Source organism: Carassius auratus, chromosome 21, assembly GCF_003368295.1.
Source record: "Carassius auratus strain Wakin chromosome 21, ASM336829v1, whole genome shotgun sequence".
NCBI lineage: Eukaryota > Metazoa > Chordata > Actinopteri > Cypriniformes > Cyprinidae > Carassius > Carassius auratus.
In genome coordinates this window covers 15229152-15255113 of record NC_039263.1, presented here as the reverse complement: position 1 = coordinate 15255113, position 25962 = coordinate 15229152, and the positions used below count along the sequence as shown (strand labels likewise).

The 25962-nt window shown below is 34.5% G+C and overlaps 5 protein-coding genes and 1 pseudogene across 7 annotated transcripts; 2 read left to right on the top strand and 4 right to left on the bottom strand.

Moving 5' to 3' along the window:
* LOC113038114 (odorant receptor 131-2-like) lies at positions 1-969 on the bottom strand. The gene has a single exon (XM_026195311.1). The coding sequence runs from the start codon at positions 967-969 to the stop codon at positions 1-3; it is 969 nt and encodes a 322-aa protein (XP_026051096.1).
* A 3134-nt stretch (positions 970-4103) lies between these two features.
* Positions 4104-5025, bottom strand: LOC113039202 (odorant receptor 131-2-like; annotated as a pseudogene).
* Positions 5026-8005: 2980 nt separating this feature from the next.
* On the bottom strand, positions 8006-8977 carry LOC113038113 (odorant receptor 131-2-like). Its single transcript, XM_026195310.1, has one exon. The coding sequence runs from the start codon at positions 8975-8977 to the stop codon at positions 8006-8008; it is 972 nt and encodes a 323-aa protein (XP_026051095.1).
* Positions 8978-11529: 2552 nt separating this feature from the next.
* Positions 11530-15197, top strand: LOC113038656 (B9 domain-containing protein 2-like). Of its 3 annotated transcripts, none has more exons than XR_003274802.1 (5): positions 11530-11665; positions 12127-12221; positions 12766-12891; positions 12979-13350; positions 15102-15197. XR_003274802.1 is itself a non-coding variant. In XM_026196252.1 (4 exons), exons 2-4 carry the CDS (start codon positions 12134-12136, stop codon positions 13290-13292), a joined length of 528 nt encoding a protein of 175 aa, XP_026052037.1. In that variant the 5' UTR covers positions 11530-11665; positions 12127-12133; the 3' UTR covers positions 13293-13571. The 3 variants fall into 3 exon arrangements, 1 of the variants encoding a protein (XP_026052037.1); XR_003274801.1 differs by lacking the exon at positions 15102-15197 and adding an exon at positions 14111-14866; XM_026196252.1 differs by lacking the exon at positions 15102-15197 and having other exon boundaries at positions 12979-13571.
* A 37-nt stretch (positions 15198-15234) lies between these two features.
* Positions 15235-19983, top strand: LOC113038646 (transforming growth factor beta-1-like). Its single transcript, XM_026196241.1, has 7 exons — positions 15235-15666; positions 16515-16787; positions 17636-17710; positions 17787-17934; positions 18031-18181; positions 18278-18388; positions 18480-19983. The coding sequence occupies exons 1-7, from the start codon at positions 15324-15326 to the stop codon at positions 18525-18527; spliced, it is 1149 nt and encodes a 382-aa protein (XP_026052026.1). The 5' UTR covers positions 15235-15323; the 3' UTR covers positions 18528-19983.
* Positions 19984-20504: 521 nt separating this feature from the next.
* LOC113038652 (carbonyl reductase [NADPH] 1-like) lies at positions 20505-23454 on the bottom strand. The gene is made up of 4 exons (XM_026196247.1): positions 23037-23454; positions 21504-21684; positions 21291-21414; positions 20505-21178 (listed from the first exon to the last, which is right to left on the bottom strand). Exons 1-4 carry the CDS (start codon positions 23323-23325, stop codon positions 20939-20941), a joined length of 834 nt encoding a protein of 277 aa, XP_026052032.1. The 5' UTR covers positions 23326-23454; the 3' UTR covers positions 20505-20938.
* Between the last annotated feature and the right edge of the window lie 2508 nt (positions 23455-25962).

Here is a 25962-nt window from a genome sequence, read left to right as displayed (position 1 = left end):
TTAGTCTCCTCCAACTAAGTGTATATCTGTATTACAACTATTGAGCTTTTTGAAACCAAAAGTGAAGTAGTATTTAAATAAACAGCTGAAGGCCTGATCTCTCAGACCATATATAAGAGGACTTAAACATTTAGGGAAGATCAAAAACACTACAAAGCAAAAATACATTACATGTAATGAAGTTATATAGTCGGTATACACATAAATGACTTCTTGGATAACTCCAATTAAGATAGAAGCAGCACAGAGTCCCAGTTGTATTAGATGCAGCAGAACAGTCTTGTTGGCTTTTTTGGCCGACGCTTTATCACTGGAGGCAGTTTTAGCCACAGCTGCTATAGAGGCATAAGTAAAGATAATAACAAAACATACTAACACAAAAAATATACATGTGAAAGCTATTTCAAGTTTCTTATAGATCTGAAGTCGGAAAAGAGTGGTTCTTGAACAGAATAAATTCATCACTGTGTTTGTAGAATCAATAGCATAGAAAATAATCATCTCAGACAAGCACTGAATCAAACCCATCATCCATACAACACCGATAGCTATGTGAATTCTTCTGTAGCTGGTGATTTTTGGATGTCTGAGAGGAAAGCAGATGGCCACATACCTCTCCAGTGACATTAAAGCCAGATTTAGTAAGGCTACCTGATAGAGAGCTTGTGCAGCCGCAAGCAGAGCGATACAGAGATTTTTCATTATAGTAATCCTACTAACAGCACATACAAACAACACTACACTCATAAAAAGATAGAGAGTATCAAGCCAAAGCATGTGACCAAACAGAATATAACGGGAAGCCTCCTGAAAAACTGTCTTTTTCCTCAAGGTGAAGATCATGACCCCGTTGACATAGAGGAAAATGACACATGGAGTCACACACAAGAAAGTTTTCACTGGTGCATCTCGATCGAGCAGTGATACAATCTGAGAGAGGTTCAACGTAGAACCATTAAAAGCCGACATATTTAAAAAAAATAAGACATGAAGATGTTGACCACAGATGTTGGTATAGCACACCCACTCAGAATAACACTGCAATCTACAGTGTCCTTGTAACCTCAGATCTCCAGGCTTGTGTGTTGCTGAAGCCACGGAGAGAGACTGATCAGAGTGCTGTCACAGCATCACAATTTAAAAATGGTTAAACTCATTAAATCATGTACGTGTTGAATCCCAGTGGCTGTTTAGTGTGTCTGTGGGGGCGGATGGAAAGGGGAGGGTTGTGTCTGTGTGTGTTCCAAAAAAATAAAAAATAAATAAATGAATAAAAAATATTACAAAAGCATGTGTTGTGTTATTTTAGGACCATTTACTTGTCTTGCACTAAAAAAAACAAATATATATAAGTTTGGGTTGTGAGTGGCTACAAATTCATTACAAATACATTTTTTTTTAAAATAAACAACTTAAATATAATTAGTTAATAGTTACTTATTTCCATTAACTCAGTGTTGTTGGTTGAACATAATTTCAACTTAAAAATGATTGATGCAAAGTATTGCATACATTTTGTTGAGTCCAAACATTTTTTTTAGAGTGCAGCACCCTGTTGCTATTATTTTAACAGTAAAAAGTGCTTAACATTTTGACAAATTTGATTTGTTTTGGTCATTCTTCATTCTACCCATACAATAAATTATGCAAATATTTTTCATTTTTAAGCAAAACTCAGAAAAGCATGGATAAAGAGGGCATGAAGTGGAAATTGGTATCAACTTTTCAACGGGGATCCAAGTATAGAGCAATACTCTAATGGAACTAGACGGCTGAAATCAGTCACACCTCTACTTTCTTCCAAATAATGCACATTTCATTCATATTATTATAAATACAGGCCTATAGTTCCAGCACATTTTCGTTTATATTAATTATAATTTAAATCAGACTACTTTTCCAATTGTATTTCTTAAACCATCATCTCAGACGTTATGTCAAAATGTTATGGAGTTTAAAATCAAAAAATGACTTTCTGTTACAGAACAGGGCATTGATTTCCTATCCACTGTAGAGGACATCAGGACTTAAATCATGTTTATCAGGCATTTTGGGACACACAACAAGTGAATATGCCAATAAATTATACATCAATATTCCTATGAAATAGTAGATATTAAAATGTTGACAATTCTTACTCCAATTATTACACTTCTTTTTTCATTAAATGTTGCTCCAACACATTAATATGGAAATTAGATAGATACATTGCATTGAATGGGAATATTAGGCTAATGTATGGCCATTTTATCCACATATTGCATAAATTAAACGGTGTATCAATTAATTCTGTTATATCTTTCATAAGATAGTTGAGAATCATCTTAATACAAATTTTGGTTTAAAAAATCCTGAAACCAAAAAGTTATTGGTGATTGAAAAAAAAAAAAAAATCCCATGGATTTTGCCTATATAATATCATGTCATTATATTTTTTAAACAACTGACTCCTAGAGTCAACAACAGAGGACATGGCATAACATTAATAAAATATAAAAAATTTTTTAGTTTTTTTTTTTTTTTGCCATTTGTTTCTTATGTTTAACAATGTGATGACATAAAAAAAACTAAATTAAAACTTTTTTTTTTTTTCTGGGTCTCAGGAGGATATAGCGTGTGATATTTTGGAGCATCCTCTGCCACTGGATTCTCTTTAGTGTGTTTTCACATTTGTGTGATGAAGAAGTTGTGCTATTTAGAATATTTATTCTGTATTTTATTAGTATATTATTCTTAATATTTTATAATATTGTTGCTCTCTGCTCTTGTTAATTTTTTATATATCTAATTATATATATTTTTGGCACATTTATGCATATAGTGTATATTTATTTAAGTTCTGATAACTTATACTGTCATATTTTGTGCAGAATTGTGTTCATTGTCTTTTGGCAATGTTAGAGGTGGAGATGGTGCAGCTTTAAAAATGTGTTTCCTGTTGTGATTGCAATAGTTAAATAACTGGATTCTCAAATGTGTTTTTCAAATGTTCTAATGAAGGATGTGTTCAACTGAGAAGTATAATTTTATATTTCACTCATGTTGTTATAATAAAATATAACTGTTTGTGCAGAGTTTTGTGGGGTTTGAAGTAGGTCTCACCCAGGGTGTAATTCAATGTAGAACCACCACTGCGGTCAGGGGTCAGGTATAGGGCATCATTTTCACTACATGGTTTTAATGATTTAGAATGGGTAGTATAAAAAAGCCCATCATTTTAGAAAAGCTTTTGTTCTGAGACCTCTTTCTCCATTGTATAGGCAAACATCACTGTGGGTGACATGACCAATGAAATCTTTAGAACTGGCTGTAAGGTGGCGTCTTTTGTGCTCCATTGGTTTCGGAAAAAAAATCAGGCAGTGGCTTGTAAAGTTCTGATGTGGCTTAATGCAAAACACACACACAGACACACACACACACGCACACACAAACATGGTCCACTTGCCAGATCATGTGCCAAACATGCAAACAAACCAGTTTATCTTTTTTTACAGGTTTAAATGATTTAATTTACACGTTTCATGCAAAAGCTAGTTTGTAATGCTAGTATTGTAAATGTGTTGCCATGAAAAATGAAAAAATTATAAACTGAACTGCAGTGCTTATAAAACATATTCCTATGTTAGCAAGAAAGAAATGTTTGACTAAGTTGTCAGTAACATTGACACAGTATTTTATTTTTCTTATTGTTAAACCTTTAAAAAGGCTGTTACTTCCGAACCCAGTTTGATGTTACATATGTTCCATAAAATTACAAACAAAATATCAAAAGAACCTCAGAATTAACTGTGATTATGTTTGTTACATGGCCAGAAAGGGTGCAAAACATTAACTAATAAAAACAACACTTGCATAGCCATATCTGTGGTCGTGCACTGGAAAACATTGTTTGTTAAATATACTTGCAAGTTATTTTTCTATTGCTGAACTTCTCTTGCTCATTGTGTAAGTTAATATTTAGCAATTATATACACATATGTAGTGAAAAGATAGTGACAATATATTATTTACTAAAGCATTTTAGATAACATTTCAATAGCCATCAGATACATCTGCTATTTCTCAACCACCTGATACTAAATGTATTTCTGTTTTACAACTGTTTTTCCTTTTGAAACCAAAAGTGAAGTAGTATTTAAATAAACAGCTGAAAGCCTGATCTCTCAGACCATATATAAGAGGACTTAAACATCTTGGAAAAATCATAAACACTACAAAGCAAAAATACATCACATTAATTGAAGTCATATAGTCAGTATAAACAAAAATGGCTTCTTGGATAACTCCAACTAAGATAGACGCAGCACAGAGTCCCAGTTGTATTAGATGCAGCAGAACAGTCTTGTTGGCTTTTTTGGCTGACGTTTTGTCACAGGCGGCTGTTTTAGCCACAGCTGCTATAGAGGCATAAGTAAAGATAATAACAAAACACACAGACATGAAAAACATACATGTGAAAGCTATACCAAGATTCTTGTAGATCTGCAGCCTGAAAAGAGTGGTTCTTGAGCAGAACAAACTCAGTGCTATGTTTGTGGTATCAATGGAATAAAAGACAATAATCTCGGACAGGGATTGAATGCAGCTTATCATCCAAATGACACTGATGGCCACGTTAGTTCTTCCGTTAGTGGTGATTTCTGCATGTCTGAGAGGAAAGCAGATGGCCACATACCTCTCCAGTGACATTAACGCCAGATTCAAGGTGGAGACCTGATAGATAGCTGTCGCAGCAACGAGAAGCACAAGGCAGACAATTTTCATTACAAAAACCCTACAAACAGCGCACACAAACAACACTACACTCATCACAAGATTAAACGTGTCAATCCAAAGCATGTGTCCAAACAAAATATAGCGGGATGCCTCCTGAAAAACTGTCTTTCTCTTTAAAGTGAAGATCATGACCCCGTTGACATAGAGGAAAATAACACATGAGGACACAGACAGAAATGTTTTCAAATCTTGATGCAACGGCAGTACAATCTGAGTGATGTTAGATGCAGAATCATTAAACGTAGACATCATCAACAAGATTATAAAGCACTGAATAATACTGCAAAAGTCCTTAAAGTAGCAAATCTTCTGGCTTGTGTCAGTGCTGTTGTTGAAGACACAGAGAATGATCAGAGACCGTCCCACTTTTATTATCATTGCAAAGTAGCTGTCATTAACTACGTATGAAACCCCAGTGGCTGGTTTGTGTACTTGTCAAAATGCCTGTTAAAAAAAAAAAGAAATAACCCTTTGTTTAGTGCCTGATTAATAGTATAACGTAAAAATAGCCAACCCCAATGGTTTATATTTCTTGGTTTGTTTCTGTCTTTGCAGTTATAATACAGGCTGTGTATTTACTTACATTTCTTCATGTTCACAATTGGGAAAAACACACTGTCACAGTGGTCGGAGAGCCACTTAATGGAATTAATATTTTGAATATCTTGTATATTAATAGAGTACTTTAACTCTTGGGCGGCCCTCATTTGGGAGTCATACTTAGTTTTGTCATGGTCAAAAGTGACCGGACACCTGAAATGTAACTTTTTTGCCCCCCAGTAAAATCAATGGAATATATTTTTATTCAATAATATTTGTTCTTTTTTATTTTGTATTTTGAGATTATTTTAAGGCATTAATGAACATTTATGCAATGAACATTTTTTCTCATTAAAAATTGTTCTTTTTTTTTCTAATTGTTCAAAATTATCTTTAGATTAATGTGGTATTTCAGATTTAAACAGAGCCTAGGCCTTTAAAATACATGTTTTTGAAGATTTTTTAGCACCACCTGGTCAGAACAAAGAAAGGAAAACATGTAAGCGCATGGTGGAACCACTTATTGCCAGTATAGGAATCTATAGAGAGATTCATGAATTCCCTTATTTTTTTTAGACATAATTGCTTACTCATATTAAGTAGTAGAATTGAATATATATTAATACATTCTAAAGAGTACTTTTTGTATAGTTTTAGTAATTTGTTTTGTTATAAATAATGATTTCATGCGTTATTTGCATTAACGTTTTTGCATTATGATTACAATCAAACCTGAATATTATGTTAGAAAGAGAACACAAATTTTTCGTTTTTGGTAACCTTTTTTGATTTTTAATTTAATTTTAAAAATGCAGTTCATTCAAAAAAATTATAGTTAAAGTAAACATTTTGCAATGAACATCTATTTTTGTAAAATGTCAGTGAACACTAACAAAAGGAAGGAATAGTAATCAAACAGAAACAACAATAACAAACAAGCGCAAGTAACAGGAAGCATTAAAAAATGAAACGGTAAATAAAAAAACATAAATAATAAAATAAAATAAGAGTTATAAATACTATTCTAACTTTATCCTTTGCGGGCTACTATGTAACTGCTGTGTATACTAACTACTATAAGTGTATATTACCTGCTTACAGAATATCAGCCTTTAATCTTACTCTCTCTTTCTCTGTGTGTGTGTGTGTGTGTGTGAGGTGTGTGTGTGTGAGCTTGTTTATGTGGTTAACGAGGACACAAATTTGTATAATGACATAGGTATGACACAGGTATTACAATGAGGAGGTGGTTTATGAGGACATTTTTAGTGTCCCCGTAATTCAAAACGCTTATAAATCATACAGAATTAGTTATTTTGAAAATCCAAAAATGCACAAAGTTTCCTGTGAGGGTTAAGTTTAGGTGTAGGGTTGGGGTAGGGCAATAGAAAATACAGTTTGTACAGAATAAAACCCATTACGCCTATGGAGAGTCCCCATAAACCACATATACCAACATGTGTGTGTGTGTGTGTGTATATGCAAAAGAGACAGACAATGTCTATCTTTTGCACTCTGGATATGTAATTTTTGATCTAGTCATTTTATTTCACATTCATAAAATGTTATAGTTAATTTGTTTGTGTGTGTGGGGGAGATAGAGTGAGAGAGAGAGAGAGAGAGAGAGAGAGAGAGAGACAGAGAGAGAGAGAGAGACAGAGAGAGAGAGAGAGAGAGCATTCCATCAACTGTCAAGGGTTGTGAGATTTGATGACAAGAGAACAAGGGCTGCAGGAAAGCAAAATGACAAACAGACACCTGTCTGAGAGATTTGGGAGACTTACATTTATGTACAGTCCTTGGTCATGAGAAACACCTGGACAAGCAAATAGTGAATGGAATGATGCATGGCCCTCAGGAACATGTTGGTCCATGCCTTTTTTTATTTTTTTATTTTTATTATTTTACTAATGCTCTTGGCACAGAGCTCCTGCAAAAAAGAAATATATTAATAAAAAATACACACAACTCTTGTCAGCTGATGAAGCATGATTGCTTTCAGTTTGATATACAGTTTCAGGTCAGAAAAGTCTTCAGTTATGTAGTTAAACCACCATTAATGTTAAATGACGTAGTTTTTTTTCCTTATTTAGGCCTTTATTACAATGTATAACAAGGGAAAAAAAGCCTGTTTTACATAGGCCAGATCATATGCAACAACAGTGCGCAGGTGATTTGTACCATAGCACTATGCCAGCAATCAAGTGGTCAATAGCAAGACTTTATTTTCTTTCATTGTTTTATTTTCTACAATAACAGGGAGTTTAACAGTAAATCAGGCAGTAAATGCATTCATATACACTCTTTAAGAAAAAAAGATACAAAGCTGTCACTGCGGTGGCACTTTCAAAAGGTAAGCGTACAGCATTAAGAGACTAATATATACCTTTTGGGGGTAAATAATGTACAAAATTCATGCACTTGTATTTCACTTCAGAGTTTAAAATTAAAACCCTCGTAAAACTCTATCCCATATTTGTGATTTTATTCAGAGATTTGTTCTGACAAACATTTGAACTAATCTCTATGTTAGATGCAATTATTTTAATCTGGTTGAACTCCATTATCTTATCACACAAGATCATATTTTGCAGTTTTAGATAATAATCTTTTTGTCTCAATAAAATGAAAGACAATATTATCAACTAATGCATTTTAAAGAACATTGTAACATCAATTAGATAGTAAACTATATTTTACAACCTCCTGCTACTAAATGTATCTCTGTATTACATCTGTTTTGCCTTTTGAAACCCAATGTGAAGTAGTATTTAAATGACGAGCCAAAGGCCTTGTCTCTCAGGCCATATACAAGAGGACTTAAACATCTTGGGAAAATTATAAAGACAACAAAGAAAAGATACATTAAGTTTACCAAAGTATTATAGTCAACATGAACATACATTGCTTCAAAAATGGGTTCCAATAAAAGGGATATGAGACCAAGAACCATTTGTAACAAATGCAGCAGAACAGTCTTGTTAGCTTTTTTGGCCGACGCTTTATCACTGGAGGCAGTTTTAGCCACAGCTGCTATAGAGGCGTAAGTAAATACAATAACAAAACACACAGACACAAAAAATACACAAGTGATAGATATTTCAAGTTTCTTATAAATCGGAAGTCTGAAAAGAGTGGTTCTTGAGCAGAACAAATTCATAACTGCACTCGTAGAATCAATAACATAGAAAGTAATCATATCAGAGAGGGGCTGAATCAAACCCATCATCCAAACAATAGCAATAGCCATTTTAGTTCTTTCAGAAGTGGTGATGTCTGCATGTCTGAGAGGAAAACAGATGGCTATATACCTCTCCAGTGACATTAAAGACAGATTCAGCACAGAAACATGTAAGAGGGCTGTTGTAGAAATGAGAAGAAAAAGACAGATATTTTTCAGAATTGACATTCTACTGACAGCACATATATACAACACTACACTCATAAATAGATTAAGCGTGTCGACCCAAAGCATGTGACCAAACAGCATGTAGCGAGGCATCTCCTGGAAAACAGTCTTTTTACTCAAGGTGAAGATCATGACCCCGTTGACATAAAGGAAAATAACACACGGGGTCCCAGACAAGAACATCTTCAGTGCATTTTGATCCATCACTACAGTCTGAGTGATGTTAGCTTGAGATTCATTCAAATTAGACATCTAATATAAGGCATGGAGATCAAATTGACCCACAGATGCTGTTATTAAATACTGGTCCAGAATAATACTGTAATGCATTAAATCCTTCCTTCATGCTGCAGATCTTGAGTAGGGCTTTGCCACTGTTGTTGAAGTCACAGAGAGAATGATTGCTGAGTGCCACTAGAACATCACATTTTAAATACCATTTTCCAATATCTTGTCATAAGTTACGTATTGAGTCCCTCTGGCTGGTTTGTGTGTGTGTGTATGTGTGTGTGTGTGTATATGTGTGTGTGTGCATGCATGAGCTGTTAAAAGTTGTATGTTTGTAATAAACAAATTCATCCGTAAGAATTATAACTATAAAAATCTATCAACATTTGTTTAGAACTGTTTAGAATGCATTTGTTTTGTACAAACTTGAAGGTTTTCACTTCACAAGATGTTAATTGATTATATTTGAGTATATTTTCAGCAAATTTAAACCATTTGAGGAAACTGGGAGCATTAAGAATATTTATGAATACTTATGTTCTTCACTGGTTAAAGGTTTTTTATGGAACCATTTAGACAGAAAAGATTCTTCTATCTATGGCATCATAAAGCATCTTTCAAGAAGGCCAACTAAATTTTGTTCAGTCACTATAATGGCTTCTTTTCTAGGCCTCAGAACGGTGTCAATAGTCCTCCTGCAGGCCTCTTTCATTAGTACAGATAAACTTATGCTTGCCTAATAATTAGTAGTAATGGTAGAAGTAGAAACAAAGTACACATTCACACCTGCTGTGTCTGAGAGAAACATTTTTTAAGTCTTCAAGTTTGATTTGATTTGCCTAATGTAATATATATACTAAAATGTATTTGAAATACATTTATTTCATGCTAATATACTACAAATACATTTACATAGTTATGCACTTTATAAAAATACCCTGCAGTTGTATTTTTTTTTTTTTACTGGTGTATGTAAAGTCTGCTAAATTGTAACAGCTAATTTTGTACTCAATGCACTTTAATTGTGTAGATATAGTTTTGAAGTCCAACTACAGATATAATGGGCTATATTTGATTGTGTTAAAGAGGAACTATTGCAAGTATACTTTAGGTACACTTTAAATATCTTGCATTTAAAGACAGATATACAATCCTTATTAATAATGGCATTAAAACACATTTTAGACTTAATATTAAGAAATGTGCATTGTGAACAAGTTTAACTGTGATTTTTATATCAGTAAGTCCTGACCGATAAGTCAACAAATGTTAATACATTTGAATATAATACTCTTATATTATATTTATAATACGCTAATGTGCTTCAAAATAGGATATGCACTTATGGTGTTGGTATGAACTATCATAACCACATCATGTCAGTCTTAGAGGTTACATCAGAATCCACTCACACACAGTCCCTTGTGTTTCCATTAAGAGTCTCATTAAATATTTACTATTTGTCTGTGTTTTTGTACAAATGTGGTCTCTGAGGCTTTGAGATGTGGCGTTGATGTCTACCTGAGGTGGATACTTTGGGCCACAGAGAGAAGAGAACCTTATGTTTTGCACATGTTGTTATTGAGTACGCCGTGTAAACATCAAAGTGTTAAAAAAACATGACATCTTCAGGGGACGTTCTAAGAAGGTGATGTGTAGTGACAGACATGCAATGAAATGCATTTAACTCTCCATTTGTCAAACAAAATACTAATGTTAAGAGCTAAGTAACAAAGTTTTCAAAAAGATAAACATGATCTATAAAACCTTTTTGTTCTTCACTATGCACATGAACATGCTATGCATATAACTATTCTTACATGTGAAGCATTCTAGCCTACTTTAGCCAACAGAAAGAAAAAATAAATGAACATTTAAACAGTTATAATGTTAATGTTAAAATGAACTGCCCCCCCCCCCAAGTCAAGTCAGGTCACCTTTATTTATATAGCACTTTAAACAAAAAAGATTGTGTCAAAGCAACTGAACAACATTAATTAGAGGAAAACAGTGTGTAAATAATTCAAAATGACAGTTAAAGGCAGTTCATCATTGAATTCAGTGATGTCATCATCTCTGTTCAGTTTAAATAGTATCTGTGCAATCATTTGCAATATCGCTGTACATGAAGTGACCCCATCAAGCCAGAGGCGACAGCGGCAAGGAACCAAAACTCCATCGGTGACAGAATGGAGAAAAAACCTTGGGAGAAACCAGTCCCCCAGTTGCCCAAGGCAATTCCTGGCATATCAATGCATATATGTGCTTTCAAAAACAGTATCATAGCTATTAAATATCTAATGATTTTAAATCTGTATTCAAGGCAAAAAGAGGTCATAAAGTGGTGTCTTTGCTTTAAAATCAAATTAGTATCATCTTAATTAAAGCGATGAAGGATTTTGAGAAGTCTGACTGTAATCAATGCTGGGTACTACTGTAAGGTTAACCCTGCCTGCTTTAACAACTGAAGAGCGATAACAATACGGTGCTTCTTCCTCGTTGCTTGCAATGCAACACAAGCAGGGGCCTCTAGATGGCAGCAACAAACCTTGTCAAACTAAAACTATCCACCAGCACAGAGCACGAGGAAGTGAGTTGCTAAGGAAATCCTCCCTGACGACCGGAAGGCGCTGTAAACAAGGAACAAGGCTGGATCAGCGTTATCAGCTCATTGCCGCGTTGCCGATCAATGACTCGAATGTGGTGATTGTGGTACGCGTGTGAATTGAAACTGTTCCTCTTTGTTAAACGAGTGCAGATGGGTTGCTAGTGAGCTCCCGTTAGCGATCTGCTAGTTTGAATTTACACTAGTTACCATGTATCTGCAGAAAGACTCAACTTAAACCTTAAGGCTGTTATCTAAACCTGTTTAAATACATCTACAGACCCTGTTACGAGTTTTCAAAGTGTATGTATAGCTGAGACGTATGATATTTATGATGTTTGTCAATGATAAAGATACAGTATGAATTATCAATCACAAACATGTAACGTTAATTTATACAGAAACGGTTAAGATATATGTTGGCGCAGAAAAGAACGATTTGTCAGAAAATGCATGAATCTAAATATAGATGAATAGTGTTGTATGCTAATAGAGTGTATGACATTGGTTATATAGTCATTTGGACTGATGGATGTGATAACTAACATACTACATATTGATATTTCAGGACTCTTATGGCAGAATTGCATGTAATTGGACAGATCATCGGGGCCACCGGATTCCCACAGAACAGCCTCTTCTGCAAATGGGGTGTACACGCAGGTATCCTTTTTATTTTCGTATAAAATATTTTATACTCTTTAAAAAAAAAAATAATAATAATAATAATGTACACACCCCTACAGGGATGTCGTGTTAATAAAAAAGTAGAGGAAATAGAGGGAAATTTTATGTATGCAAAATCATTGCATTTGAATAATTTTGCATTCTCTCCCAAAAGAATTGCTCTCAAAAAAAAAAAAAAAAAGAGAGAGAGAGTTTTGTGAGAGAACACAATGTTTCATGGGGAACACACTTTCAAAAGGTAACACAATTTTTTGGTGAGAGAACATGATCACTTTGAGAAAAAAAAAATCATCCCATCTCATAGTTTTTTTTTTTCATCTCCATATTCACTTATGGGGTTTGTACAGTGGTGACTGAAAAATACTGGTCTTATAGATAATTATTGTGTTTGTCTTGCATTTCGAGGTGTGAAGAATTATTTATGTTTTTAATTTTGTGAATTTAAATTTAATTTGAGACATCTCAAAGGTTGCATTAATATGAATTACTAAAACCTTTTTCACCTTTTTTTGCCATTTAGGAGGAGCATGGAGACTTCTTTCTGGTCTGAAGGAAGGCCAGACTCAGGTGGACATGCCTCAAACTGGGGACATGGCATACTGGAGTCATCCCATTGATTTGCACTACACTACTAAGGGCCTACAAGGTATTCATCTTGTATTTTAGTGACAAAGAAAGAGTTTATAATCACTTAAGCATGATTTAAAATATAGAGGTGTTTTTCCACCTGTAGGATGGCCAAAGCTTCATCTCCAGGTGTGGCATCAGGACTCTTTTGGCCGATGCCAACTGTATGGTTATGGTTATATCCACATACCATCAAGCCCAGGACAGCATCGTCTGCAGTGCGTGACATGGCGACCGCTGGGATCCTGGCAGGATCAACTTGCTGAGATGTTTGTTGGAGGAGGTCCACAGCTGCGCTCGCCAGATCTCATTTACAGCGGCGCAGACAGATACAGACTCCACACTGTTGGCATGGGCACAGTTGAACTAGAGCTGTGTGTTATTCTGCGCCACTTTGACAGATACGGTGTGGAGAGCTGAGAACGGACAACAGGTTGTCATATATTTCAGGTCTATGATATATGGAGTGGAAAAGCAGGTAAAATATTTTGGTATATTGAGCAGGAGGTCGTAATATAGGGTGTGTATTAATGTAAGTGTTACATGTCATACAAAGAGTTGAGTGAAATGGTGATTGATAGATTTATCTCTACAGACTTTTGTGCTTTGGATCTCAAAGAATACTTTTGTATTTCATTTTGTACACTTTGTATGTTTTATAGAATTCTATTTTGTGTTGATGCAATTCAGTTTATTGGCAGTTTTCAAAACTTACATTAAAAGAAATAATAAAAATAAAAATAAATAAATAAACATGACGCAGTTCATAGCATCAGTACGGTTTTATTTCTTCATAGATGTAGACACATCTTTCAGTAATATTTTGTAGCAGGCTCTGTGTTACGTAGATAGCGAGAATCAGCTCTTTGTCACATTTTGCTCATTTCCTGTGTGGAGTTTCAAACTGTTTTAGTGAGACTTAAAAAAGACAAGGGCGTGTAAGATCACAGCTCATTTTTGACACACACTCTGTATAAATCAACTTTTCTAAAAGGGTGTTTTTACCGTCCTGTTTCAGAATTGTTTTGAAAGGGCGTTAAAGAGTATTTTACTGCACTGTTTTGCATCTTGCTTCTATTGAGGTTCATCAGTTCCTCTATAAAACTCTTGTTTCTTAATATAGAAGAAAGAAGGATGGGGGAGGGTGTTTTTTTTTTTAAGTTGATGAGAGTGTAGATGTCCTAATTTTTAGTACCTCTGCTAATTTGTTGTTTAAAAACTTTCTGTTTTCTTCTAAGGGTTGAAAGTAGGATACCTCCTTTGGGATTTGAGTCATCATTCTGTAAACACGAGATGTGGAAGATATTCTAACAGATGAACTGCAGCCCTAGCATAATTTCGGAGTTGTGCCATTTAACTGTTAGCTTAACATACCCAACTAACCTCATTAATTACTTGGTCATTAAACATTTTTTACATACAAAACTTTTGAAAAATATACTTTAAATAATGAATAATAACACATAACATAGCAGTATCCTAAAGGCCACAATGTACATGTGTCGAAGTTTAGCACAACAGCAGAAAACATTTCCATGTCATAGCAGGTGAAGTCCCAGAGCACACCCACCTATTACACTATATAGCTACTTTACTTGAAGTTTATAGTATAAATCGTTCTAATTCTTTGAAAATGGTGAATCCATGAATTCAAACTACAACGATAATGATGCAGAAGATCAATATAATAGGAAGAACTTTCAGAACGTTTTACTTTTTTCTAGCTGATTAGCAATACGAACATTGATCTAAAGGAAAATCTTTCATAACATCTTTTTTTGTTTTGTTCTAAATGTTTAATTCTTCAGTGGATGGCAATAACCAGCTGACTCCAGGCATATGAATCCATCATGAGATAAACTAAACCCCTTTGACTCACATATTGTCCACGGTTTGGGTTAAATCTACAGGGGAAACTACTGTGATGCAAAGGAAGTGTTGTGTCATTTGGTTAAACTGTGCTGCTTCCTTTTCCCTTTTTTGTCATTCCTTGAGTTGAGAGCAAACTAAGTGTTTTCAGAACAAGGGTACGGCAAACGAAAATAACTACTACCTTGAACCTCAAATACTTGTATTTGTTTGTTCCTGTTGAACGGGACCCAAGGAACCATTGAAGTTATTGAATGGAAACTGTACTGTAAATGGAGCATGGTGGCTTGCAAGGACATCTATTGTGTACTTTCGGTGGACTTCTGACTTCTTAGGTGAGTTTTGTTTGTTTTATTTCAGATCGATTGAGTCTGTTTTGCCAATATGGGCATCAGTATCTCTATGATGTTTGGGTTCTGATTCAGGCCGTTGGGTTTGAGGTAAAGAAGACACCCCCAGCTCACGCTGTAGCAATGCTAAATTGACGCCAGCATTGTATCTAGAAGTGCTCAAGACCTCTAATTTCAGTAACCATCTAGTGCCACATTCAAAGACTCAACGTAAATTCCAGCGAAGCTGACTATGAGAGCGGAGTGTTTATTACTGGCATTGCAATGCCTGTTGGGATTTGTGCACTATTGCGGAGCATTGTCAACATGCAGTCCTTTAGACCTGGAACTAATAAAGAGAAAGCGCATCGAAGCCATTCGAGGACAGATTCTCAGTAAGCTACGACTGTCTAAAGAACCAGAAATTAGTGAGGAAGAGGTGATAGATATCATCCCAGCAGAACTCATCTCAATATACAACAGCACTGTGGAGCTAAATGAGGAGCAGGCGGCGAATCCTGTACACCAACCTATAGAAGATCCTGTAGAGGAGGAATACTATGCTAAGGAAGTTCACAAGTTCACCACGTTAACAAGTGAGTGGGTCTGTTGTTTCTCTATTGTCTAGTCTGCTGATTATTGAATGATTAACAGTCTCTTACTTTGTGTTATGGCTTAAATGCCATGTGCCTGATGATTTCCTCAGAGAATTTAGGGCGTGTGCAAATTATCTGACCACAAACAGGAAGGAAGGCTGCTAAGTGAATGCTAATGAAGTTACTCAGATCCTGGATTTAGAGTTCCTTGGTAAACTACCGTATCGCTTGATTCCAAACATCTCTTAAAACCTTATTTGGATGCAAATGACACCAGTTGTTTAGGGAGATTTTGTTGTTTGGTGTCTCAAACAAACTTGCAAAACCACAGACAATGACAACAGTCACTCATTTTGAGGTTTCCCATGCCTACAGCAAACATTTAAATTCACACACACACACACACACACATTTACCTAGCTATCTAAATGGGGACATTCCATAGACGTAATGTTTTTTATACTGTACAAACTGTATATTTTATTGGCCATATATTCTACGCCAACCCTACACCTAAACCTACACCTTACAGAAAACTTTCTGAATTTTTAAAATAATAAAAAAAGAACGTGTGTTTACTTTATTTTTAAACCAGTTTTACAAGCGAGGATGTCCCTAAAGGGAGGTTTTTGGAGATTTATTCAAGTTTTGCTCTCTTTTGGGTGCACATTTGTCCCCAAAATATGGTTAAGTAGGTAAACACACACACACACACACACACACACACACACAAATAGTCCTTTGTTCTTTCTTTCTGTGCTCCATTCAAACAGTGTCTTGTAAAATATAAAAGGACATCAAATTCATATTTACAAACATATTTCCAACATTTTTGCTTTCTATCTCAGCATCATTGGACGGAACCCCAAACAAGCTTCGGTTCAACATCACAGATATAAGCCACAAATTGGGTTTAAACAACACAGTCTCCCAGGTGGAGCTCCGTATGCAAATCAAGGATGTTTCAATAGATCCTGGTTCAGAGCAGAGACTGGAGCTTTATCAGGTCACTAGGAACATATCACGCTACCTGGAGTCACGTTTCATTTCCAGTCAAATGTCTGAGAAGTGGCTGTCGTTTGATGTCACACAGACCTTGAAGGACTGGCTGCAAAGGAATGGTGAGAAACAGTTTTTGCACCCCCCTCCCCCCCACCACACACAATTTGTACACAAATTGAATTGACTGCATACATCAGTTAAGAATCAAATAATGATGAAACATTTTTATTTATTGTTAGTATGTCTATTAATAAATACAAACCAGTGTTGTTATTAACTACAACTAAAACTTGTATTTAAAATTTGCCAGTAATTGAAATAAATTGACATTACAATCTTTATTTTAAAAAAGTATAAATATAAAATTTTCATAATACTATTAATAAATTTAGTTAAATTAATTTAAATTATTAATAAACAGTACATAAATATACAAAAATAACAATGCTGCGATCCAACATCTGCAGAATGTACAAACTTGTTACCCTTTCTGGTGTAGTTATTTTTTTATTTGCACTTTAATTCTAGAGATTTTATCTGTTTAGTTTTCATGCTGATGTAATGTTTATATGACAGAAGATAACAAACACACAAGTCAGGTTTCTAAGCGAATGTCCTAAAACTTTTCTTACAGAGTTGAAAATTGCTAATGTTATATATCATATATATATATATATATATATATATATATATATATATATATATATATATATATATATATATATAGTGACAGTAAAGACATTAAGACAAAACACAGTTTTCCACAAAGATTATAAGTAAATAAAACGGTACAGTACAAAATAATTTTTACATCATTATCAGCTAGTTAATCTGTAAATCTTCAGTTGATCTTTTCTCTTTTTATATTACTGATGCTGTAACTAATGTATGTGTTTAAAGAAGTGGTTATTACACATATGCATTGTTTGCATCATTAATAAAACTTTCTCTAAAATTCGATTCATAGAAGCAGAGCAAGAATTTCAATTGAAGATGGCTGATAGTTGTAATCCTGAGAAGCAGTTTCCATTCAAAATAAAAGGTTTGTGAATTAAAAATAAAATCCTGTATGTCTTGATGTCGATAGGACAAGCTAACATTGCTCTTTGTGTCTGCAGGTTTGTTTCGTCTAAGAGGTGATCAAGCCCCATTAGCAGAAAATATGCCTAAGCCTCACATTTTGGTAATGTCACTTCCTCTTGATGGCCAAGGCTCATCAAAATCTCGCAGAAAACGTCAAACAGAAACAGATCGAGTTTGTACTGAGTGAGCCTTTTATGAGTCAACATAAAATTAAATTGACATTCTTTATTCCTACTATATCAAACGCCTCACCGTGTGCCATCTTCATGTTACATGCAGTAAGTCTGAGGGCTGCTGTGTGAGGAGTCTTTACATTGACTTCCGCAAAGACCTGGGCTGGAAGTGGATACATGAACCTTCTGGTTATTATGCCAACTATTGCACTGGCTCTTGCTCTTTCGTATGGGCTTCAGAAAATAAGTATTCACAGGTAGCATTCTGGACTGTTGTATGCATGATAATGTTTTACAACTGGACTGTTAATGAAAATATGGCTCTGAAATGGTCTGGTTTTCTTTACCTGCAGGTTCTTGCGCTGTATAGGCATCACAATCCTGGTGCATCTGCTCAACCCTGCTGTGTACCGCAGGTTCTAGACCCACTGCCCATCGTTTACTACGTGGGCCGCCAACATAAGGTCAGAATTAAACTCAATGATGTTTTTAATATCACTTCCATCAAAGGGTCAACAGATTATTTCATTGAAATAATGTTAAAACTTTCCACAGGTAGAACAGCTGTCAAATATGATTGTGAAGACCTGCAAGTGTTGCTAAAGGCTCTGTCACCGTTCGGTCCCGATGAGCAAAATCAAGAGAGGAACATCTTGAGGCAATTGTAACGCAGTATTTTTCGAGGGGAATTATTTTATTCCTTGTCCTTTTTTTTTTTTTTTTTTTACTCCAGTCACACTTAGATGTATTGATTGTTTTGTACTGTTGTACATTTATGTTGTGTATAACACTCTACATATGCTGTTCATGTTGTCATAAAAGTGGTCATATTCATTGTTTGATATTAAGGTGCCCAAAGTGTTTCCCAAAATTTTTATCACAGTTCAGGTTTAGATTATTATGTCTCTTTTGTCAGAAACAACTGACTATTGGACATATGTGTACTGTACAGGATGTATTAATAAATGGAATATAACAATTGTCCTTGATATCTGTACTTCTAGGTCAACAAGCATTGCTTACTTATTACTTAGGCTAATTATGCTGTTGATATTGAAAATCTTATTTTTTAAATACGTGCTTGAAGAAATTATTTTAAATATTTTTTTTGTAATTAATCCTTCTGAAAACAAAGAATACACTGTTTTAATACCATGAGGTATTAGCTCCAGAATTCAGCACTGTTGCAACAATGTAGATCAGAGTTTTGCAAGTCTGTGCTGTTGTTGTAATTTTATTGTGGTATACCGTATTTGTGATCACGACTGATTTTTTTTTAGTGCATGTTGTTCTGTTTTTTCCAGAATTCACATTTGTTACAGGTGTTCAGGAAAGACGATTTCCTGCCTGCTATTTTGTTGTGGCTTCAGGGCTGGCAAGGCTTTTTCTTGTTTATTTTTATAAATTATATGAATTTAAAGTTTTTTCACCACATTTTATGTCATTTATTTTACTCTTTCTAAAATATAACAGAATTAGAGACAGGTAATTCTGTAGAATTATGTTTATCTACCAATTTGTTGTTTACATTGTCTCCTTGGCCTCAGAAACTATACAGCCATTCCTGATTAAAGTGGGCTGCCAACACAGGCATGGATATAGACAAATACATTTGTATATATAAGTAAAAACGCTAAACAGACTTTAAACGTGGTACCAGCACACTTTAATAAAATTAATAATAAAATGAATTATAAATGAACAACCAATACAACAGAAGCTGTAGATATTCCATAGGTTTTTGTCCTATGCTTCCATCTAGTGGAGCAAGTGGGATGACGCTATTTAGTATTATTTGCACTTTCCACACAAACGAATGTAGATGAATACTCGTTCTTCGACATGTTTCTAAAATGATTAGATGTTTGTTGATAAAATATTTTCTGACATTCTGATCTTTTAACGTGGAATCTCAGTTCCAATAATTATTATACTTGCAATGGAATGTGTTTTACGGCTTTCCAGGCCTCATGTTAATTTACAAATATCTATGGCGCCTTCTACTGGATAGAAATGTACCATTTGTTATTTTAATGTCACTTAACGAATAAAATCTATATATATATATATAAAAAAAAAAACACAAGATGAGTGGGGATTTGATTACCAGAGTGGATCACAGTGTTTTATCACATACACCAAACTTTAATCTACCAGTTGGTGGAGTAATCAAATACATTAATATATATATATATATATATATATATATATATATATATATATATATATATATATATATATATATATATATATATACATGTATTACATTCTCTGCATTGATAACTGCTTTTTGTTGACCAATAAGGTTTAGATACTGCACATTTTATTACCAGTTTCTCAGCTAGATTGCTTTATGATGGATTTGATTTCTCAAGAGCAGAGGTTGCACAAACCTTGCAAAACATGACAGTTGTTTTACTTCATGTCTTGAGCCGGGTATAACTGTGGATGAATTGCAAGGCACAAAACTCAGAATTCTATAATACAGTAACTATTTCTCTATCTAATGCTTTGAGTATCCTAAAATAAGCACATGACTTAAGCAGCAATAACCTTTGAGCACGAAGAATGCGAAGGCAGTCAAGCTTACAACAAATCATTTTAATGGTTACAATTTAAGATCACACACGTTTTGGCAAACTAAATATGCATTTTGCTTCACAAAATAGGAATGTATATAGAGATTTTGGTTTGTACAGCTGGTTAAATCTGTTCTGTGGAAGAACCATTCAAGGCCAAAATTGGTTTATCTTCTGTTTATCTGCTAGATAAACAAAATGACCCTAGAAACTGAACAGATACTGAAAATAAGATATGGTGAGTTGATATCTATGAATAATAAATCACGCAATTACTTTCAAGAAAAGTGAAGCAATTACAAATGTAATTTAATGTGGTAGAAGTTAACAGTATTCTTTTCATGTCAGCATATTTTGGAAAAGTCATTTATTATCAGATGTAACCATGACATTCTTTTCAGATGGAATGAACTGATGACGCCTCCTTTCTTCACGCTACCATTCTTGTACAGTCTTGTCCCACACTAGCTGTCCGTGTGGCTCTTTGACTCCTTCAGGCAGTGTTGCCAGATAAACAGGAGTTTCTGCCCCTTCCTCTGGACTCTTGGTGGCATTTGGTCCAGCCATGTCTGTTCGAACCCATCCTGGACAGCAAGCATTCAGGAGGATACCATCACCTGGCCTTGTCTCGGTAAGAACTTTAGCCTGGATCCTTGATAGCACAGTCACACCAATCTAAAACAGACAGTAAACAAATACAGGTTTAGTCTGGGCCTGCTTATTGCTAACATGCACTGCCAAACAAACCAGACACCTTTTGTCAGATAAAAAAACGGCTGTTTGTTACCTTGGTGGTACCATAGGCAGTGTTTGGCCAGCCCTGAGCCGTATGATCCCCTGCCTGTGCAGCCTGAACAAACTCTCCCATCAGCAGGCACAACTCCTCCTCAGATAAATCTTTATTTCGGAATCTGATCAAAGGTAAACATAAAATCAAAATAAATATTCTACATGCTAAGGTACTTTAAGTAATCACTACTATGAAATCTGAGTCACACACTTTGCCTGTAGTTCAGGACTGCACTGGTCAAGGGATTTCTTGCTAACAAAGCTGGACACGTTGACCACCCGAGCATTGGGTCGAAGTATCGGCAGAAGAGCATGGCACACCCACAGTGTTCCCCAGAAGTTGGTGCGCATGGTCACCTCAGCCTGTTCTCCAAATGGCTCTGTTGCTGAATCTAGATAAAGAATATTTCAAATGGCTGTAATACCAAATATATAATATAATAAAAGTACTTTTTTAAAAAGCTTATGTTATTAAACCAAATGGTATCCTTCCACTAGAAGATATAGTCCCCAAGGAGTCATTCACACAGAACATGTTTTTAAAATGTTGAAGTCCTTGGATCTTGAGTGGTGCAACTTGCAAAAGACTCATGTATACTTCAAACAATCTGTCTAGCACAGTTCCATAGAAAAATAATTAAAATGCTACACAGTGAAAAACTAAATAATAATAATAATAATTTTAAATTATTAAGCCAATTCCTAAATCTTTTAGCCAATATCTTCATTTGGTGGAAGGTATCCTTCCGCTAGAACAGGGATGGGCAGATTGGACACCTCCAGTCCTAGAGGGCCACTGTTCTGCAGAGTGTAGTTCCATCCCTGAGCTTACCTGAGCCCCATTCCTGAAGTTTGATTAATTAGGGATTAAGACAAACTCTGTCTAGTGCATGTTTAAACACAAAAACAACTAGGAAGCATTGCAGTGGAATGGAACAGGCTTTCTGTGTGAGCCTTACATAACAGAATCTTAAAAGATGTTTAGCACAGAATGCTGAATTACCAAAATAATGTAATGTAATGAAATTTAGGATACTGAGCAAAGATCATGATCCGTAAACATATTTTGTAAATTCCCTACCGTAAAGTTATTTAAACTTATTTTTTTATTAGTATTATGCATTGCTAAGAACTTCAATTGGACAGATTTAAAGGTGATTTTCTCACTATTTAACGTTAGATTTTTTTTGCACCCTCAGATTCCAGATTTTGTATCTCGGCCAATGGACCTATCCTAACAAAATATCAACTGAAATCTAATTTATTCAGCTTTCAGATGATCCAACTTATAAAATTGACCCTTATGACTGGTTTTGTGGTCCAGGGTAATGTAATGTAATGTAATATAATATAATATAATATAATATAATATAATATAATATAATATAATATAATATAATATAATATTAAAAACACTGTTTTAATAAGGCAATTGCTAAAGTTGTATCCATCCCACAAAAACAATATATGTTGCAGTTGAATAAAAAACCTTATGGTCCACAGACGAGTTTTAAAAAAGTAACGTTAGATATCAAAACTTGAGCGGCGCCGTTTTAGAACTCTATCATGTGCAAACGCTGCAAAAGACGTAAGTGCTAGCCTATTACAAAAATATTATATTATAACATAATAATTTACTGTAATATATTATATAACATCTATTATATGTTGAATGTTTCATTGACGAATGTGTTAATTGTTCTTTGACATTTCTCTATTTAAAAACAAGATATTCAACACTAACTTTTGAAGGCCATTCCCGCGTTGTTAATAAGAACATCCAGGCCGCCGTACTTCTCCTCCAGAAACTTCTTCAGTTTCAGAGAGCTTCCTTGGTCGCATATATCAAGTTGGTGGAAGATTACGTTCTTGCATCCCTCAGATTTCAGTCCAGCAACCGCATCTTGTCCCAGTTTCTCATTCCGTGCAGTAAGGAGTATATCACCAATGAAACCTGCTTTGCACAACCCTTTCACAATCGCCAGTCCAATGCCTTTATTTGCCCCTGTAACTACAGCTACTCTTTTAGACATTGTGGGTTTCTAGTCTGCCCTAAAGTCACGAAATAACAAATCTGTTGTAGAGCTTTCGAAATGTTAGATTCTGAAACGTTCCGCGTTTGCACAGCGCGCGCAGCTCCTCCTTTAAACCGACAACAACAAAAGAAAGTGCAAGTCATGCTTACTGTCGATAATGTGCTGATAAACTTTATTCATAGTTTATCGACCTCTGGTAATTTAAATGAACTTTATACTAAATGTTATAAAATATTAGATTATAGACAGTTAACAGCAGGTTGATAGTAATCGGGATCAGTAGACCGAAGTAAAATTGACGCAAAACGGAGAAACACATTCAAACAGGGCCCTATGGCATTACATTGAAATAACATTTGTCCCTTTTTGTACTGGCTAATTGTCATGGGGTAATAAAACGTAGATAATCCATATGTAAAAAAAAAAAAAATAATAATAATAATAATAAATTGAATTAGTAACTTTCGAGATGGGACATTTATTATTATTATTAATAGGGTTTTACAATAAATATATTTTCAGTGTTTCCTCTTACAATTTTTATGTTTAATTATATGTGTTGCTTGCTGTTTATTTGTGCGTAGTTATGAAAATTAGTAACATTTTTGAGTGAAAATTGTTTCTACACCAGTTTTTTTTTTTTTTTTTTTTTTTTTACCAGTTTTTCTATCTTGTTTAGAATTGATGCAAAACAAATTTAATGTCAAGAAAACATTACCAACTCGACAGGTTAGTCGTCAGAAACTGTGAGTGTGGGTCAAGAGGGCATGTGATGAAAGCATTTCAAATCTAACTTGTTTATTGTGATTTGTCTTTTGCTGCCATCTGCTGTTTCAAAAAATGTTATGCCAAAATAATGTAGCCTACACGTTGCACATCAGGGCAGCAGGTGGTGCTGTAAAAGCATGTATCTTTTGAAAGTACTGTGGAAAAGTACATCGGAAAAGCATGGTAATATCCAAACTGGTTATTTACATTTTGTATAAATTCAATTTTTATTTTCTGGCTTTATTGCTTATCTAAGTAATGTGATTTAAATTCAGAGGTATATTAAGCAAACAAATACACATCAGATCTCTCCAGATTCAACTTGTAATTGGAATGTGGATTTGCTGATAGGATGCTCTGGAGCATCAACATTTAACTTTAAGGAAATGCTCTAAAATGAGTCTGAAAGAAGTAATTAATAGAAAACTGCAGGGAACTTAGTTGAATTACTTTTTTCTTCAATGGAGACAGAGTGTTTACTGACTACTGCTTCTGAAGGCAACAAATGCCATTGACAAAAACAAAAATATAGAAGAGTATAGAAACAGAATAACCTAATTAAAAACTTTTAGGTTGCATAAACAGTATAAAATGTTTATTATAAATAGAATAACATTGATAAAAAAATAGGCATTTGTTATAAATTAGCACTAATGTATGACACAAAGTGTGTTCAGAGCCAGGGCCTAAATTGTTTTGGAGGCCTGTAAAGAGCACATCTGTTATGGTGATGCCATTAGAGAACAGCACATGGTCTAACATTAGATATGTTTACGCTTTTTTTTTATTATTTTATCCACATTTATTACAAATAATTTACATTCTATACATCATTTTTGACCAAGTGAAATATGACAGGTCTATTCTGACTATTTAATAATCTCATGAAAAAAAAATGCATATCCAGTTGCATGCACAGTTGTGCATTTTAAATGCAAGGCATACTGTATATTATAAGTACAAGATGCTCTTATTTGGAAAGCATGATGGGGTTATTTCATATCTTCGGATGTCAAATTTACATTAGTTAATTCAATTAGGATTCAGTTTAAATTAAAAACACAATTTAAAGTCACATACACAGTTAACATCAGACTTCAGTGGCTTGCTTCTCATACTGAGAACAGTGTTGCATCTTTTTTACACTCTCACTTGTGTTCCAAAGATCCTACTTTAGAATGATAATCCTTTTTTTTTTTTTGAGCCAACCAGTCTAAAAAATATTGTCTCTTAATGATTTAACACTCATCCCATAGATGACTGGATTTAGAATGGGAGAAAATATCAAGGAATAAAGTGACATAAACATTTGTGTTTCAAAGGAAAGATAACTTGTGTCAAAGCGACTTTGGTACATTTCAACAAAACATCCCACACTATAGTTCAGTATTGCAAATAAGTGTGGACTGCATGTCTTTAGTGCTTTTTTTTTGGACTCTTTAGTGGCAGTAAAGCATATTTTCAGAATATGTGCGTATGAAAAGAAAGTCATTGCAAGCTGAGGAAAAGAGTTTATAACAAGAAAAATCAGTCCCAAAATGCTCTCAATATATGTGGTCCCACATGACATTTTGACCAGATAAAAGTTAAGGCAGTAAACCCTCCCCAGGCGGTTTTGACAGATTGTTAAGCGCAGGGTCATACTAAAAACATAATGAATGTCACTAAAGGATACCCCCATGAGAATGCAATCAGTTTATACACTTTTGTGATTGTCATAATACTGTGATACTGCAGCGGGTAGCATATGGCCACATACCGATCGTAGCACATCACAGACAGGATGGTGAACTCTATGATAGCATATGTGTGCAGAAAGTAGACCTGAGCCTTACAACATGCCAAAGATACCTCATAAGAAGGAGA